The 17030-nt window shown below is 44.0% G+C and overlaps 1 protein-coding gene across 1 annotated transcript in view; it reads right to left on the bottom strand.

The window, feature by feature from the left end:
• LOC139407564 (harmonin-like) overlaps positions 1–17030 on the bottom strand; it is a 34436-nt gene that overhangs the window by 1164 nt on the left and 16242 nt on the right. Inside the window, exons 15-19 of the mRNA XM_071151388.1 lie at positions 7452–7484; positions 6647–6700; positions 4309–4408; positions 2081–2190; positions 1561–1616 (exon numbers count right to left, since the gene is read on the bottom strand). Of these exons, the coding sequence (XP_071007489.1) occupies positions 1561–1616; positions 2081–2190; positions 4309–4408; positions 6647–6700; positions 7452–7484 (353 nt within the window). The remainder of the gene's footprint in view (positions 1–1560; positions 1617–2080; positions 2191–4308; positions 4409–6646; positions 6701–7451; positions 7485–17030) is intronic.

Raw genomic sequence — 17030 nt, 5'->3', positions numbered from 1 at the left:
TCCGTTGAGGAGCAGTAAAACATGTCTTTAGTCACAAGTAGGAGCAAGTTAGAAATAACGCCACATGCAGATGTGTGGAGAAACCCTATAGGTCTGTGTTCTCCAAAATGAACTGATTGAATCCACTGGTGGATTCCATTGGATTCTATTTGAGCCATGAATTGTGACCAAAAATATTTATTTCAGCTAGATAGTTCATAATTTGGTTGGTACATGGGAACTTTCCAAAAAAGCATTTGGTGGGTCACAGCACCAAAACAGTTGGGACAGCTTGGGGACCACCACTATAATGTCACGTTCTGACCTTTATTCCTTTTGTTTTGTCTTTATTTAGTATGGTCAGGGCGTGAATTGGGGTGGGCAGTCTATGTTGGTTTTTCTATATTTTCTATTTCTGTGTTTGGCCTGATATGGTTCTCAATCAGAGGCAGCTGTCTATCGATGTCCCTGATTGAGAACCATATTTAGGTAGCCTGTTTTCCTTTGTGTTTTGTGGGTGGTTATTTTCAGTCTTTGTGTGTCTGCACCAGATAGAACTGTTTCGGGTGTCACTTTGATGTTTTTCATTTTTTAAGTGTTCAGTTTCTTATTAAAAAGATGAACACTAACCACGCTGCGCTTTGGTCCTCTCCTTCTTCCACCCAAGACAGCCCTTACAGAACCACCCACCAAGAAAGGACCAAGCAGCGTGGTAACAGGCAGCAGCAGCAGCAGGAGAGGCAGCGATACCTGGAGAGATTCTGGACAGCAAAGGACCCTGGACTCAGCCAGGGGAATATCGCCGTCCTAAAGCAGAGCTGGAGGCAGCGAAAGCAGAGAGGCGCCGGTAATGAGGAGGCAGCACGGCAGTGCGGCTGGAAGCCCGAGAGGCAGCCCCAAAAATGTCTTGGGGGAGGCACACAGGGGAGTGTGGCGAAGCCAGGTAGGAGACCTGCGCCAACCTCCCGTGCTTACCGGAGAGCGAGAGGGACCGGGCAGGCACCGTGTTACGTGGTGGAGCGTGTCCCCAGTGCGTGTGCATAGCCCGGTGCGGTACATTCCAGCTCCTTGTATCGGCTGGGCTAGAGTGGGCATCGAGCCAGGTGCCATGAAGCCGGCTCTACGCATCTCGTCTCCTTGGGCCTGCGTACATGGCACCAGCCTTATGTCGTCGTCTCTGATTGGGAACCATATTTAGGCTGCAATCTTCTTTGGGTATTTCGTGGGTTATTGTCTATGTGATGTTGTATGTTTGCACTCAGTATTTATAGCGGTCACGTTCGTTTTGATAGTTTGTTTGTTTAGTGTACTTCGTGTTTGTTTTCATCTATCATTAAAAGGATGTATTCACATCACGCTGCGCTTTGGTCTCCTCAATACGACGATCGTGACACATAGATTGTACTATATGTGTAGTTGATGGAGAGATTATACTACATGTTGAGTTGATGGAGAGATTATACTACATGTTGAGTTGATGGAGAGATTATACTACATGTTGAGTTGATGGAGAGATTATACTACATGTTGAGTTGATGGAGAGATTATACTACATGTTGAGTTGATGGCAAATGTACTTACACCTCATCTTCGTATTCTTTTGGAGGTGACACTGCTATCACCAGCTCAAACCAATCCTAAAGACACACAGACATATAAAGAAATGAAAAATCTATCACGTTTGGCTCATAACATCTTCCTAAAACTGTGACATGTCTATCCCACTTCCATACAGTATTTCTATGGTTACAAAATTTCACAAAGGACCTATTGGTAAAATTGATTCCACCCCTCCTCTCTCTTCTCCGCCCCACATTTCCCCTCTTCACTATAAAACCAACTGGTCTGAGTGTGAACGTTTTGATTACGGCTGGCCTTTATAACCATATCAATAAAACTCATGTACAGCAACAAATGACCTTCAGTACAAATGATCAGGGTAGTACCAAACAATACAGCATCAATATGATACATGTCTGTTTATTGAGAATAGTCATGAGCGTAAGCTGCCTAACTCGTCGATTAGGCTGTGAGAACTACCCAACAGTATTTCTGATCTTAGATATTGCTGTCAGAGTTGCTGTAAAAGAGACAGTAGTACCCCTCCACTGTTCCAGGCCAAGTCTAGAGAGTTCTCTCCTTCTGTCAGTGAGGAGTCAGTCAGGACCTTCCCATTCACAGCCATCACCTCATCTCCTGGTACTATCCCACCTGGGGAGGCACACACACACACACAGCCAGGACAATAAACTCATTAATTGCTGTCTGCATTTTTTTTTTTACAAACCACAAGCTTAGTGCTGACTATGTAGATTGAATTTTTGCTTTGGAACCAGATCCCACTCAATAGCCTGGGATTAGTTTCTACTATAACATCTCCAAGAGGATATGAAATGAGTCAGCCGGATGAATACCAGACTGAAAGATTGGGTATAATAAACCTTTTCTCATTGCTATTCTGAAATCATACACAAAACAACATTCCAACGTTATTGTTAACAACAGAGCGTAAGGAAAGAGATTATTGTTTGTCAGGTTCTTTATATGAAGCCAAAATCAATCAAGTGTTGAAACAAACTAATTTGTCTATGTACACCAACAACAACAAAGAATAGCTAAAAGTAGTATTGATGTGTTGCATTTTGAATAGAATGCTTTAACACATACAGTGCCTTGCGAAAGTATTCGGCCCCCTTGAACTTTGCGACCTTTTGCCACATTTCAGGCTTCAAACATAAAGATATAAAACTGTATTTTTTTGTGAAGAATCAACAACAAGTGGGACACAATCATGAAGTGGAACGACATTTATTGGATATTTCAAACTTTTTTAACAAATCAAAAACTGAAAAATTGGGCGTGCAAAATTATTCAGCCCCCTTAAGTTAATACTTTGTAGCGCCACCTTTTGCTGCGATTACAGCTGTAAGTCGCTTGGGGTATGTCTCTATCAGTTTTGCACATCGAGAGACTGAAATTTTTTCCCATTCCTCCTTGCAAAACAGCTCGAGCTCAGTGAGGTTGGATGGAGAGCATTTGTGAACAGCAGTTTTCAGTTCTTTCCACAGATTCTCGATTGGATTCAGGTCTGGACTTTGACTTGGCCATTCTAACACCTGGATATGTTTATTTTTGATCCATTCCATTGTAGATTTTGCTTTATGTTTTGGATCATTGTCTTGTTGGAAGACAAATCTCCGTCCCAGTCTCAGGTCTTTTGCAGACTCCATCAGGTTTTCTTCCAGAATGGTCCTGTATTTGGCTCCATCCATCTTCCCATCAATTTTAACCATCTTCCCTGTCCCTGCTGAAGAAAAGCAGGCCCAAACCATGATGCTGCCACCACCATGTTTGACAGTGGGGATGGTGTGAGCAGCTGTGTTGCTTTTACGCCAAACATAACGTTTTGCATTGTTGCCAAAAAGTTCAATTTTGGTTTCATCTGACCAGAGCACCTTCTTCCACATGTTTGGTGTGTCTCCCAGGTGGCTTGTGGCAAACTTTAAATGACACTTTTTATGGATATCTTTAAGAAATGGCTTTCTTCTTGCCACTCTTCCATAAAGGCCAGATTTGTGCAATATACGATTGATTGTTGTCCTATGGACAGAGTCTCCCACCTCAGCTGTAGATCTCTGCAGTTCATCCAGAGTGATCATGGGCATCTCTGATCAGTCTTCTCCTTGTATGAGCTGAAAGTTTAGAGGGACGGCCAGGTCTTGGTAGATTTGCAGTGGTCTGATACTCCTTCCATTTCAATATTATCGCTTGCACAGTGCTCCTTGGGATGTTTAAAGCTTGGGAAATCTTTTTGTATCCAAATCCGGCTTTAAACTTCTTCACAACAGTATCTCGGACCTGCCTGGTGTGTTCCTTGTTCTTCATGATGCTCTCTGCGCTTTTAAAGGACCTCTGAGACTATCACAGTGCAGGTGCATTTATACGGAGACTTGATTACACACAGGTGGATTGTATTTATCATCAATAGTCATTTAGGTCAACATTGGATCATTCAGAGATCCTCACTGAACTTCTGGAGAGAGTTTGCTGCACTGAAAGTAAAGGGGCTGAATAATTTTGCACGCCCAATTTTTCAGTTTTTGATTTGTTAAAAAAGTTTGAAATATCCAATAAATGTCGTTCCACTTCATGATTGTGTCCCACTTCTTGTTGATTCTTCACAAAAAAAAGACAGTTTTATATCTTTATGTTTGAAGCCTGAAATGTGGCAAAAGGTCGCAAAGTTCAAGGGGGCCGAATACTTTCGCAAGGCACTGTACACATGGGGTTGCTTTCTTATGGACTTCGTTATGACATTTATGGACTCACCATGTTTGTCTACTGAGCTTCCATCATAAATGGCAGATACCACTAGCTTTCCCAGAGGGGAGTCTACACCCCCCTCCACAGCCAGATCAAGTGGTCCAACCTAAGATAAGAGAGATCAAATCAAATCAAATTTGCCACATGCGCCGAATACAACAGGCCTTATTAAAGTGAAATGCTTACTTATAAGCCCTTAACCAACAATGCAGTTTTAAGAAGAAAAAAAAGAGGGAAAAAAGTGTATTTACTATAATAAACTGGATAAAAAAATATATCTATAAAATAAAACATAAGAAAAATATAAATAATTAAGGAGCAACAATAAAATAACAGTAGCGAGGCTATATACGGGGGGGGTACCGTTACAGAGTCAATGTGCGGGGGAACCGGTTAGTCGAGGTAATATGTACATGTAGGTAGAGGTAAAGTGACTATGCATGGATAATAAACAGAGAGAAGCAGCAGAGTAAAAATGGGGGGGGGGGGGCAGTGCTGTGGGCAGTGCTGTTCAGGAGTCTTATGGTTTGGGGATAGAAGCTGTTAAGAAGCCTTTCGGAGTTATATTTGGTGCTCCGCTACCGCTTGCTGTGCGGTAGTAGAGAGAACAGACTAGGGTGGCTGGAGTCTTTGAAAATTTTTTGGACCTTCCTCTGCTCTTGATGATGCAGCAGTAGAACTTTTTGATGATCCGAGGACCCATGCCAAATCTTTTCAGTCTCCTGAGGGGGAATAGGCGCTGTCGTGCCCTCTTCATGACTGTCATGATGTGTTTGGACCATGATAGTTTGTTGGTGACGTGGACACCAAGGAGCTCTCAAGCTCTCAACCTGCTCCACTACAGCCCCGTCAATGAGAATGGGGGCATGCTCGTTCCTCCTTTTCCTGTAGTCCAAAATCATCTCCTTTGTCTTGATCACGATGAGGGAGAGGTTGTTATCCTGGCACCACAAGGCCAGGTCTCTGACCTCCTCCCTATAGGCTGTCTCATCGTTGTCGGTGATCAAGCCTACCATTGTTGTGTTGTTGGCAAACTTAATGATGGTGTTGAAGTCGTGCCTGGCCGTGCAGTCATGGGTGAACAGGAAGTACAGGAGGGGACTGAGCACGCACCCCTGAGGGACACCCGTGTTGAGGATCAGCATGGCAGATGTGTTGTTGTGTTGTTACCTACACTTACCACCTGGGGCGGCCCGTCAGGAAGTTCAGGATCCAGTTGCAGAGGGAGGTGTTTAGTCCCAGGGTCCTTAGTTTAGTGATGAGCTTTGAGGACACTATGGTGTTGAACGCTGAGCTGTAGTCAATGAATAGCATTCTCAAGTAGGTGTTCCTTTTGTCCAGGTGGGAAAGTGGATTGTGGAGTGCAATAGAGATTGCATCATCTGTGGATCTGCTGGGGTGGTATGCAAATTAGCTGAAGCTCTCATGCATGCTTCAGTGTTGCTTGCCTCAAAGCGAACATAGAAGTTATTTTGCTCGTCTGGTAGGCTCGTGTCACTGGGCAGCTCGCGGCTGTGCTTCCCTTTGTAGTCCGTAATAGTTTGCAAGCCCTGCCACACTCCACGAGTGTCGGGGCCGGTGTAGTACGATTCAATCTTAGTCCTATATTGACTCTTTGCCTGTTTGATGGTTCGTCGGAGGGCATAGCGGGATTTCTTTTAAGTGTCCGGGTTAGTGTCCCGGTCCTTGAAAGCGGCAGCTCTACCCTTTAGCTCAGTGCGGATGCTGCCTGTAATCCATGGCTACTGGTTGGAGTATGTACGTACAGTCACTGTGGGGACGACGTCATTGATGTGCTTATTGATGAAGCCAGTAAGTGATGTGGTGTACTCCTCAATGCCATCGGAAGAATCCCGGAACATATTCCAGTCTGTGATAGCAAAACAGTCCTGTAGCTTAGCATCTGCGTCATCTGACCACTTCCTTATTGAGAGAGTCACGGGTGCTTCCTGATTTAGGTTTTGCTTGTAAGCAGGAATCAGGAGGATATAATTATTGTCAGATTTGCCAAATGGAGGGCGAGGGAGAGCTTTGTACACGTCTCTGTGTGTGGAGTAAAGGTGGTCTGGATTTTTTTCCCTCTGGTTGCACATGTGACATTCTGGTAGACATTGGAATTACATGTAATCCATTAATTACATACAATTTAAAGATTTAGATGCATTGTCATCATCCTCCTGAACGTCTGTATGAGGCAATAAAGGAATGGTTCTGCAGGGCAAGATTAGCTGTATGTTCCCCGAAGTAAAATGTGTTTGGATCCTTCTTTCCTTCATGAAAAGCTTAGCAACCTGGGAAGTATAGTCATACCTGGACAGTTCATCCTGAGGCGGGTTCTGATTACCTTTTTGATTCTCAGCTGTCTCACGTCTCGTCCGGCTATCTGCTCCGAGGAGAACTGTTAACACAGCCAGAGAGCGGGGTGGTTAAATCACAACACTGGATCACAGTGAATAGACATGTACACTCTTAGATAAAAAGGGGTTCCAAAAGGATTCTTCGGCAGGTCCCATAGAACCCTCCTTATTGAAAATGTTATCTTATGGGGACAGCCGAAGAACCCTTTTAGGTTCTATATACTGTAGCACCTTTTTTTCTAAGATTGTATAGATGGTACAATCTATACATTATATCTTCATGATATATGGCTTTAGATGTAGAAAACTGCTTCCCTGAGGTGCATTTACTTTTTCAGAGAAAGATGAGAACAAAAGAGATGTTCCACTGAGGTTTCCCGGAAGGCTATAACACAGACTGGCTGTAACAGTGACTCAATGAGGATCTATGGTTACCTAGAAGGCATGGCTCACATTGGATGGAGACTGACATTTGCACACAGCTTTATAGTCAAAGACATGTTTCACAGATCTTCAAAGGCACGTCTTCTGTTTGGTCTCTTGGTAACGATATCATTGGCATCCCACTGGGCACACGCTGGTTGAATCAATGTTGTTTCCAACAATGAAATGACGTTGAACCAACGTGGAATAGACGTTGAATTGACGTCTGTGCCCAGTGGGATATGAATGATCTACTTCTTCAAAGAGATGTATTTGCATATGGTTGGTTCTACACCTGTATACATGACATGATCCTATATGTCTAATAGTCTGGCATATATATACAGGCTCAGCTCAGGCATACAGTACCATGGAGAGGGGATCAAAGTCTTCCACATATTTCTGAAACACAAACAACATATGATTAGACCAGGGTTTCTTTCGGACCCAAAGTTGGCCCTGAGGATGTGAGAGGTGGGTCCCGAGTTATGAGTAAACATTGATAATCACACACTGTTTCTATTTATTTTGGGTTGTTTGAGGACAGTACATTTTTAATTTGGGTCTCGAGCTGAAAAAGCTTAAGAGCCTCTGGATTAGATAGTTCACCGTGTCATTTCTGCATTGAGGTTTAGCACCACTAGGAAACATGGTTGAGCAATAGGCCTGCAATATAGCCTTAGACCCTGGTCTCAACTGATTTATTGCTCTAGTCCATAAAAAGGATTTGGATAATTCTGACATTTTACACAATCTGTGATGTAAACTGAAAAGGCAAATCTTTCTTTTATTAGTTTACAACATTGTAACACTTCTTCATACGTTCAACACAAACCAGATCAATGTAGCGTACCATTTATCATTATGTATTTAAATGACTTTTGCATGTAATCAGGCCCTAGCAGAGAATGAGTGTGCTGAGTGTTGAAGAGCTAGATTTATTTTGACAACCACTTCTGTCTTTAAATGTACTTTAAATTGATTAATTTAATAATATGAGAAAAACCAAGCTTGTGGATCCATTTTCCATATCTTTCCATCTCGAGCATTGTAAAATAAAGGTCTATGCGACTGTAGCGATAAGAACGTCTGTATGAATATCAGCTAACTATATATTCAACTCTTTAAATAAAATTGTTGCTTCAAAAACCAATGTTTTATTGCTAAAACCAACACATTTCAGCGTTTCAATGCAATGGTTGTAACTACAGTGGCTTGCGAAAGTATTCACCCCCTTGGCATTTTTCCAATTTTGTTGCCTTACAACCTGGAATTAAAATGGATTTTGGGGGGGGGGGGTTGTATCATTGGCTATACACAACTTGCCTAACACTTTGAAGATGCAAAATATTTTTTATTGTGAAACAAACAAGAAATAAGACACAAAAAAAACATAAAACTTGAGAGTGCATAACTATTCACACCCCCAAAGTCAAAACTTTGTAGACCCACCTTTGGCAGCAATTACAGCTCCAAGTCTCTTGGGGTATGTCTCTAAAAGCTTGGCACATCTAACCACTGGGATTTTTGCCCATTCTTCAAGTCAAAACTGCTCCAGCTCCTTCAAGTTGGATGGGTTCCGCTGGTGTACAGCAATCTTTAAGTCATACCACAGATTCTCAATTGGATTGAGGTCTGGGCTTTGCCTAGGCCATTCCAATACATTTAAATGTTTCTCCTTAAACCACTCAAGTGTTGCTTTAGCAGTATGCTTACGGTCATTGTCCTGCTGGAAGGTGAACCTTCGTCCCTGTCTCAAATCTCTGGAAGACTGAAACAGGTTTCCCTCAAGCATTTCCCTGTATTTAGCGCCATCCATCATTCCTTCAATTCTGACCAGTTTCCCAGTCCCTGCCAATGAAAAACATCCCCACAACATGATGCTGCCACCACCATGCTTCACTGCGGGGATGGTGTTCTCGGGGTGATGAAATGTTTTGGGTTTGCGCCTGACATAGCATTTTCCTTGATGGCCAAAAATCTCAATTTTAGTCTCATCTGACCAGAGTACCTTCTTTTGGGGAGTCTCCCACATGCCTTTTGGCGAACACCAAGTGTGTTCGCTCATTTTTTTCTTTAAGCAATGGCTTTTTTCTGGCCACTCTTCCGTAAAGCACAACTCTGTGGAGTGCACTGCTTAAAGTGGTCCTATGGACGGATACTCCAATCTCCGCTGTGGAGCTTTGCAGCTCCTTCAGTGTTATCTTTGGTCTCCTTGTTGTATCTCTGATTAATGCACTCCTTGCCTGGTCTGTGAGTTTTGGTGGGTGGCCCTCTCTTGGCAGGTTTGTTGTGGTGCCATATTATTTCCTTTTTTAAATAATGGATTTAATGGTGCTCCGTGGGATGTTGAATGTTTCGGATATTTTTTCATAACTCAACCCTGATCTGTACTTCTCCACAACTTTGTCCCTGACCTGTTTGGAGAGCTCCTTGGTCTTCATAGTGCCGCTTGCTTGGTGGTGCCCCTTGCTTAGTGGTGTTGCAGACACTAGGGCCTTTCAGAACAGGTGTATATATACTGAGATCATGTGACACTTAGATTGCATACAGGTGGACTTTACTTAAGTAATTATGTGACTTCTGAAGGTCTGGTTGCACCAGATCTTATGTAGGGGCTTCATAGCAAAGGGGTGAATACATAAGCACGAACGTCTTTTTTATTTTTTAGAATTTTTTAAAACAAGTTATTTTTTTCATTTCACTTCACCAGTTTGGACTATTTTGTGTATGTCCATTACATTAAATCCAAATAAGAATCTATTTAATTACAGGTTGTAATGAAAGAAAATTTAAAAAAACACCAAGGGGGTGAATGCTTTTGCAAGGTACTGTATAAAACATTGATTTTTGAAGCAAATTTCCATTGTTACTGAAAATCTGTTTTTCTGTTTCCTCCACTGTTCAATCACTGTTGTTTGAAAAAGTGAGATAGCGACTGCATTTCTAATTTTCACTTCAAAACATCTCAAAAGGAGTTGAAAATAAAAAACTAAACAGGCTTGTTCAATCTGCCTTTCACGTGTCTCTGCCTGCTAATATCACATTCACAGTGTGACATCTAAAGGCTCATCTTTCTCCTCTAGGACAGGCCTCATTGACACACACACACATACACACACAAAAGCACACACACCGTCATCTGTGACCATCAAAATCTGAGGGCCACAGCTCGTCATTCTGCATTCATGGACAAAGGAGGAATAAAAAAGTGTCTCTATAAAAGCATTGCTTTCTGAATGAACGTTGATTGAATCTGACTGAGTAAGATGACATGCTGAGTACAAGCCTATTCATTGCAATGACATTGACGTATTTTGAATATAATCATAACACGATAATAATTCAATGGGTGCTTACATTTGTCCTATTTCACACTTGTACAAGTGCGAATTGGTAAATCGTTGTCTTTCATATCCCACCACTCTTGAGAACCCTTAGAGAGCGGGGTCAGAGCCTGGGAACAGCCATTATTGACGGCGACCCTGGAACAATTAGAGTTAAGTTCCTTGCTCATGGACACATCAACAGATTTTTGAAAGCATCACAAGAACAAAAGGCCCTCTGAGGTACGAGGCTGCATCACGAATTGCCTATAGTGCACCACTTTCCACCAGATACAGTATAGAGCAGAATATAGGGAATAGCAGAGTACCAATTGAGATTTCCACAGAGTTTGTTATGACAGATCTGGAAGTGTAGGGAATGAATTTAAGAACAAGGACTGTAAAAACAAAGTTGGTTTTAACAATAATCATGATCTGTAGGGTTGTGTAAAAACATGGAGCTCTTTCTTCATAGAGTAGAGAGGTTTTTTGTGTTCCCAATCTCATTTTGTATCAAATACTAGAAAGGCCTTGACAGCAGGACAATGCACTGTCAGATAACATGAGATCAACCTGGACACTAAAAGAAGACGTACACCCACATAATGTACACCATTCAGCATCCACACCATCCGCATATTGACACAGAGACAAAAGAATGCCCAATACATGTGCACTCCACAGTCATTAGTTGAGTTATCGAACGTGCGACTACAAGGAACTAGTGCATCAAACAAAGAGGACAGATTGCGAACCAGAGAAGTAAAGGAGGCAGTCACTACACGCATCACTCCGGTGAAGAAAGAGGGATTGATTTAGTTAGGAAAGAGGAAGGGGAAACAGCCACTAAACTACTAATAACCACTCAGAGCAGAGGAGAGCAGAGGAGAGGAGAGTCAAAGGAGAAGAGAGTCAGGGGAGAAGGTGGTGATGGGTATGGATTACTTGTCTCTTGTTGTTGGACCTAAAGGAGGTGTTATACGTCACCATCCGTTTCAGCATCTTCGGCGGCTGTAGCACAGGAACCAGATGTCATTCAGAAGAGACACTAAGATTCTTCTTTTTCTCTCTCCCTCTCTGCATCTTAGGGTTAAGTACTCGTTTACTGACAAGTTCTGTTGATAAACTGCAAAGACTATAATAGTCTCTGTGGATTCACCCTTGACAACATGGATAATATATGAAGACTCGATCCTCCCTTGGTTTTTCTGGATGGTGGTGACCAGTGGAAGCTGCTGAGGGGAGGACGGCTCATAGCAATGGCTGGAACAGAGTAAATGGAATGGCGTCAATGGAAACCATGTGTTTGATGTATTTGATATCATTCCAGCCATTACCACGAGCCTGTCCTCCCCAATTAAGGTGCCACCAACCTCCTGTGGTGCTGACATATGGTAAATGACCAGCGGGAGCAGAGTGCTATCTCCATAGTCATGCAATCAAACAGGGTGACATGAAGAGAGGAAGGGACATTAGCGTAGCCTCTCTATTATCTCCAAAACAGAAACCTTTCAGGAATGGGGAAAAACAGCTATATTTTCCCATTAACGAACATACAGTTATGCAACTTCAGAAGCTCTTTCGAATACATTGTCTTTGTCCTATAGTCATACCACATTCAGGGGAGTTACAATCAAAAACATGATATTCCTGTGTTTTATATATATTTCCACACTATGAGACTGGAATAATATTGTACAATTGTGAAAATGATAGAAACGCGACCTCTTCAAACAGTATCTTAAATACGCTGTACACTAACCATCCTTGTCTTGTACAGCAGAGAAACCAGAAAAACATCTTGAACAAACAAGCACCCCGACTAGGGATAGTGACAACCAACTAGCACCCTGACTAGGGACAGTGACAACCAACTAGCACCTTGACTAGGGACAGTGACAACCAACTAGCACCCCGGCTAGGGACAGTGACAACCAACTAGCACCCTGACTAGGGACAGTGACAACCAACTAGCACCACGGCTAGGGACAGTGACAACAAACTAGCACCCCGGCTAGGGACAGTGACAACCAACTAGCACCCCAACTAGGGACAGTAACAACCAACTAGCACCCCCTGACTAGGGACAGTGACAACCATCTAGCACCCCAGCTAGGGACAGTGACAACCAACTAGCACCCCGGCTAGGGACAGTGACAACAAACTAGCACCCCGGCTAGGGACAGTGACAACAAACTAGCACCCCGACTAGGGACAGTGACAACCAACTAGCACCCCGGCTAGGGACAGTGACAACAAACTAGCACCCCGGCTAGGGACAGTGACAACCAACTAGCACCCCGGCTAGGGACAGTGACAACAAACTAGCACCCCGACTAGGGACAGTGACAACCAACTAGCACCCCGGCTAGGGACAGTGACAACCAACTAGCATCCCGGCTAGGGACAGTGACAACCAACTAGCACCCCGGCTAGGGACAGTGACAACAAACTAGCACCCCGACTAGGGACAGTGACAGGAGAACATAGCAAGCGTCCACAAAGGGATTGAGGGTTTTTAGGGAGAGCTAAAGAGGGGGGTTAGGAGCATGTTTTTCTTGGCATGGGGTAGGTCGATGGGACTGGCTCTGGGGTAACATGACTGGTTTAGACATGGCAGAGGCCATCTGACACCTCTGGTTGGGCGGGCTAGGAGCTATTTGTTATTGGGAACATCCATTCAGCAGCAAATATGACAGCAAGCAATGGGGTTACAGTGGTCTACAGTGAGAAGCAGGATTCTACTGCTGAATCCCAGAACAAACAGCTCATGATGACACCAGTGACATCAGAGCTTTAACCCTGTGATTTAACCCTATGTATATCTATGTTTAACCCTGTAAGGTCAGAGCCCTGGGGATGTTCTAGAACTGTGAAGAAAGTTGTGTGGTTTCAATGTCAACAAGTACCTCCTTCTAGGCAGGCGTAATGAACACTCTCAAATCAGACTTACCAGGGGATTGCTTGAATTGGATACACCACTGACGTGGGAAGTGTTTCTCATCACCTGAACCAGGGAAAGAGTACTGTGTATTCATCCCCAAATTACTTTTGCAAAACACTATGGGAATACGAATGTTACACACACACACACACACACACACACACAAACACACACACACACCCACACCCACAGGGGTGTTTGAAGTGGAACACATCAAGGCAGGATATATTGTGCACTTCAAAAGGAGCTATTCAGTCTTGACTTACAGCCTCTTTCGCCTACATTGACAATATAATGTCTTCACACACAAACAACACCCACTACTTACTGCATATCACACCACAACACGCCATGCGATTCTACACTGCTGTCAAATACTATAACAACCTTACAAATCACACAGAGACTTGACAAACTGAATAAAAAACAGCATTTCATTTCAATGGAGAGGAAAGAGATGTCTTCTTCACACCATTCAGTCATTGTGAATTGTTGTCTGCTCCCATCAACTCAGCTAAAAGGTTTTGGGGGAAGGCAAGGGCTAGGGGCTGTTTTCAGACCAGACCATAGACACCCCAGGGAGGCTACCTTAAAGTTCGAGGGGTAGGTAATTACCCTGGCATTGGACGAGTAGTAACCTCCCCTTGGCAGGTACCCACCCCGTTTCCACTCGCTCCTTGTCTCTGGATGACTGGAGGGGTGATGGTGGTGGTACCATCCATAGGACCCTCCCCCCAGCCTCTCCTCAGGGTGCTGGGGGGGTGGGGGCGGAGGGGGTGGAAGGGGTAAGGGAGGTGGGGGAGGAGGAGGGGGAGGTTGAGGGGTGGGCCGGGGGGAGGAGGGGGGCATGTAGGACTGTGAGGGAGGGGGGGTAGTGGGAGGAGGAGTAGGAGTAGGGAGGGTACTTGGAAGGAGGAGGAGGATGGAGCTGACTTCCTCTGGGGGCCGCTGTAGAAGCCGAGGGAGGAGGCTTGCGGATGAAGGGGGGGGGGGGTGGTTGTGGTGAGGGGGGAGAGAAGTTGGGGATGGTGGGGTTGAGTCTGGGGGAAAGTGGAGGGAGAGGTAGGGGTGGTGGGGGCTGGGAGGAAGAAGGCTGGGTGGGGGCCAGGCTCTTCAGGGGGCCTTTCAGACTCTGGTCCACCTCATCCAAGTTGAAATCATCCAGGTCAGTGGTGGCCAGCTGGAGACCCCCGTAGAAATACCTCACCATGGGCCCAGAGGCAGGAGAGCAGGGAGGGGACACCTGAAGGACAAGCCCTGCCACTCAGACACTCACAACCACAGCGCTATCACTGTACTCCCCAGACAGTCCCAGAGTACTGTGACTGCACTACAATCATTGTCTTTGAATAACAAGATAAATGACTCACTGTATCTTACCACAAATCTATCAGTTACCAACGGAAGGGAAAAAACATTAAATGATGAAGAGTTACTACAAATATAAATATCATATGCGATAGTACCACAGGTGGTCCTCACTGATACACAGAGGAAAGGGGGTTCTAGGAGAGGTGGTTCTACATAGTGCTAGGAGAGGTGGTTCTACATAGTGCTAGGAGAGGTGGTTCTACATAGCTCTAGGAAAGGTGGTTCTACATAGTTCTAGGACAGGTGGTTCAACATGGTTATAGGAGAGGTGGTTCTACATAGCTCTAGGAGAGGTGGTTCTACATAGCTCTAGGAAGGGTGGTTCTACATAGTTCTAGGAGAGGTGGTTCCACATAGTTATAGGGAGGGTAGTTCTACATAGTTCTAGGAAAGGGGGTTCTAGATGTACCTTTGGGGACTCGTTCTCTACACAGGAAATTTGTTCCAGCTGTGTCTGACAGAGACGTTCCACCCAGTGCTGCACCTTCTCCGACTCCTCCAGATCCTCCCGCTCAGTCTCTGACACCTGGGGCACGGCACAGCGCAACGCAAGGCAACGAAATACTCAAGATTGCGTCACTGGTCACTCATATAGAACAATCTATAACTAAAGGCTGGGTTATGGCTCAGTCATAAAAACAACATATAACTCAAGGCTGGGTTATGGCTCAGTCATAAAAACAACATATAACTCAAGGCTGGGATATGGCTCAGTCAAATAGAACAACATATAACTCAAGGCTGGGTTATGGCTCAGTCATAAAAACAACATATAACTCAAGGCTGGGATATGGCTCAGTCAAAAAAACAACATATAACTCAAGGCTGGGTTATGGCTAGGTCATACAGGAATAAATGAAAAAAGATTGCACATACTATTGGCGTGTGCTGACAAAACATCGACAGAAAATAAAGTGTTTGTGACCAGTCAGATCATTACTCCTACCTCCTACACCAGTCAGATCATTACTCCTATCTCCTGCACCAGTCAGATCATTACTCCTACCTCCTCCACCAGTCAGATCATTACTCCTACCTCCTGCACCAGTTTACTGATCATTACTCCTATCTCCTGCACCAGTCTACTGACCATTACTCCTGCACCAGTCTACTGATCATTACTCCTACCTCCTGCACCAATTTACTGATCATTACTCCTATCTCCTGCACCAGTCTACTGACCATTACTCTTGCACCAGTCTACTGATCATTAGTCCTACCTTCTAAACCAGTCAGATCATTACTCCTACCTCTTGCACCAGTCTACTGATCATTACTCCTACCTCTTGCACCAATCTACTGATCTTCAGCTGTTTCTCTCATTCATATATTTCCTCCTTCTCTGCAGCCAGCTTCAGCTCAAACTCCATCTCTTTCTTGTTCTTCCTCTGTTCCTGCAAGGTGTCAATGCTGGACACCTTCTTCTTCTTCTCTACTTTCTGAGGCGCCAGTAAAGTTTATAATTATAGAAAGCAGGCAGAAACCAGAACTGATGATTCCACGATGATTCCACGACAAACGACAATTTATGCAAAAAAACGATACAGTACAAGAACGTTTTCCAACTTCCAACAGACACTGACGTCCATCACAATATAGGTTAATAACTACCGCAGCATTGTGGTGACAGGACCAGTAAAGAGGTCATGTTATTTTGCTCCAAGTTAACTACAGTGCATTCAGAAAGTATTCAAACCCCTTGACTTTTTCCACATTTTGTTGTGTTAAAGCCTGAATTTCAAATTGATTTTGTGTCACTGGCCTACACACAATACTCTACAATGTCAAAGTGGAATTATGTTTTTAGACATTGTTTACAAATGTGACCCGATTCAGGAAACTAGGCGTATGTCGCAAGTCACAACTTCACAGGAGAGCCGTTTGAGTGGCCAAGTTACAGTTTTGACTTAAATCGGCTTGAAAATCTATGGCAAGACTAATGTGCAAATATTGTACAATCCAGTTGTTAAAAGCTCTTCTTTTAATTTTTTTGATCCTTTATTTAAGTAGGCAAGTCAGTTAAGAACAAATTCTTATTTACAATGACGGCCTACTCTGGCCAAACCCGGACAATGCTGGGCCAATTGTGTGCCGCCCTATGGGACTCCCAATCACAGCCAGCTGTGATACAGCCTGGACTCGAACCAGGTACTATAGTGACGCCTCTTTCACTGAGATGCAGTGCCTTAGACTGCTGTGCCACTTGGGAGCCCAGAGTGACTTACCCAGAAAGACTCACAGCTGTAATCTCTGCCAAAGGTGCTTCTACAAAGTATTGACTCAGAGGAGTGGATACTTATTTATTTT

This window comes from Oncorhynchus clarkii, chromosome 4 (assembly GCF_045791955.1).
Source record: "Oncorhynchus clarkii lewisi isolate Uvic-CL-2024 chromosome 4, UVic_Ocla_1.0, whole genome shotgun sequence".
In the NCBI taxonomy this organism is placed as follows: Eukaryota; Metazoa; Chordata; class Actinopteri; order Salmoniformes; family Salmonidae; genus Oncorhynchus; species Oncorhynchus clarkii.
The sequence above is the reverse complement of the archived record's forward strand: the minus strand, read 5'-3'. Positions and strand labels throughout refer to the sequence as shown.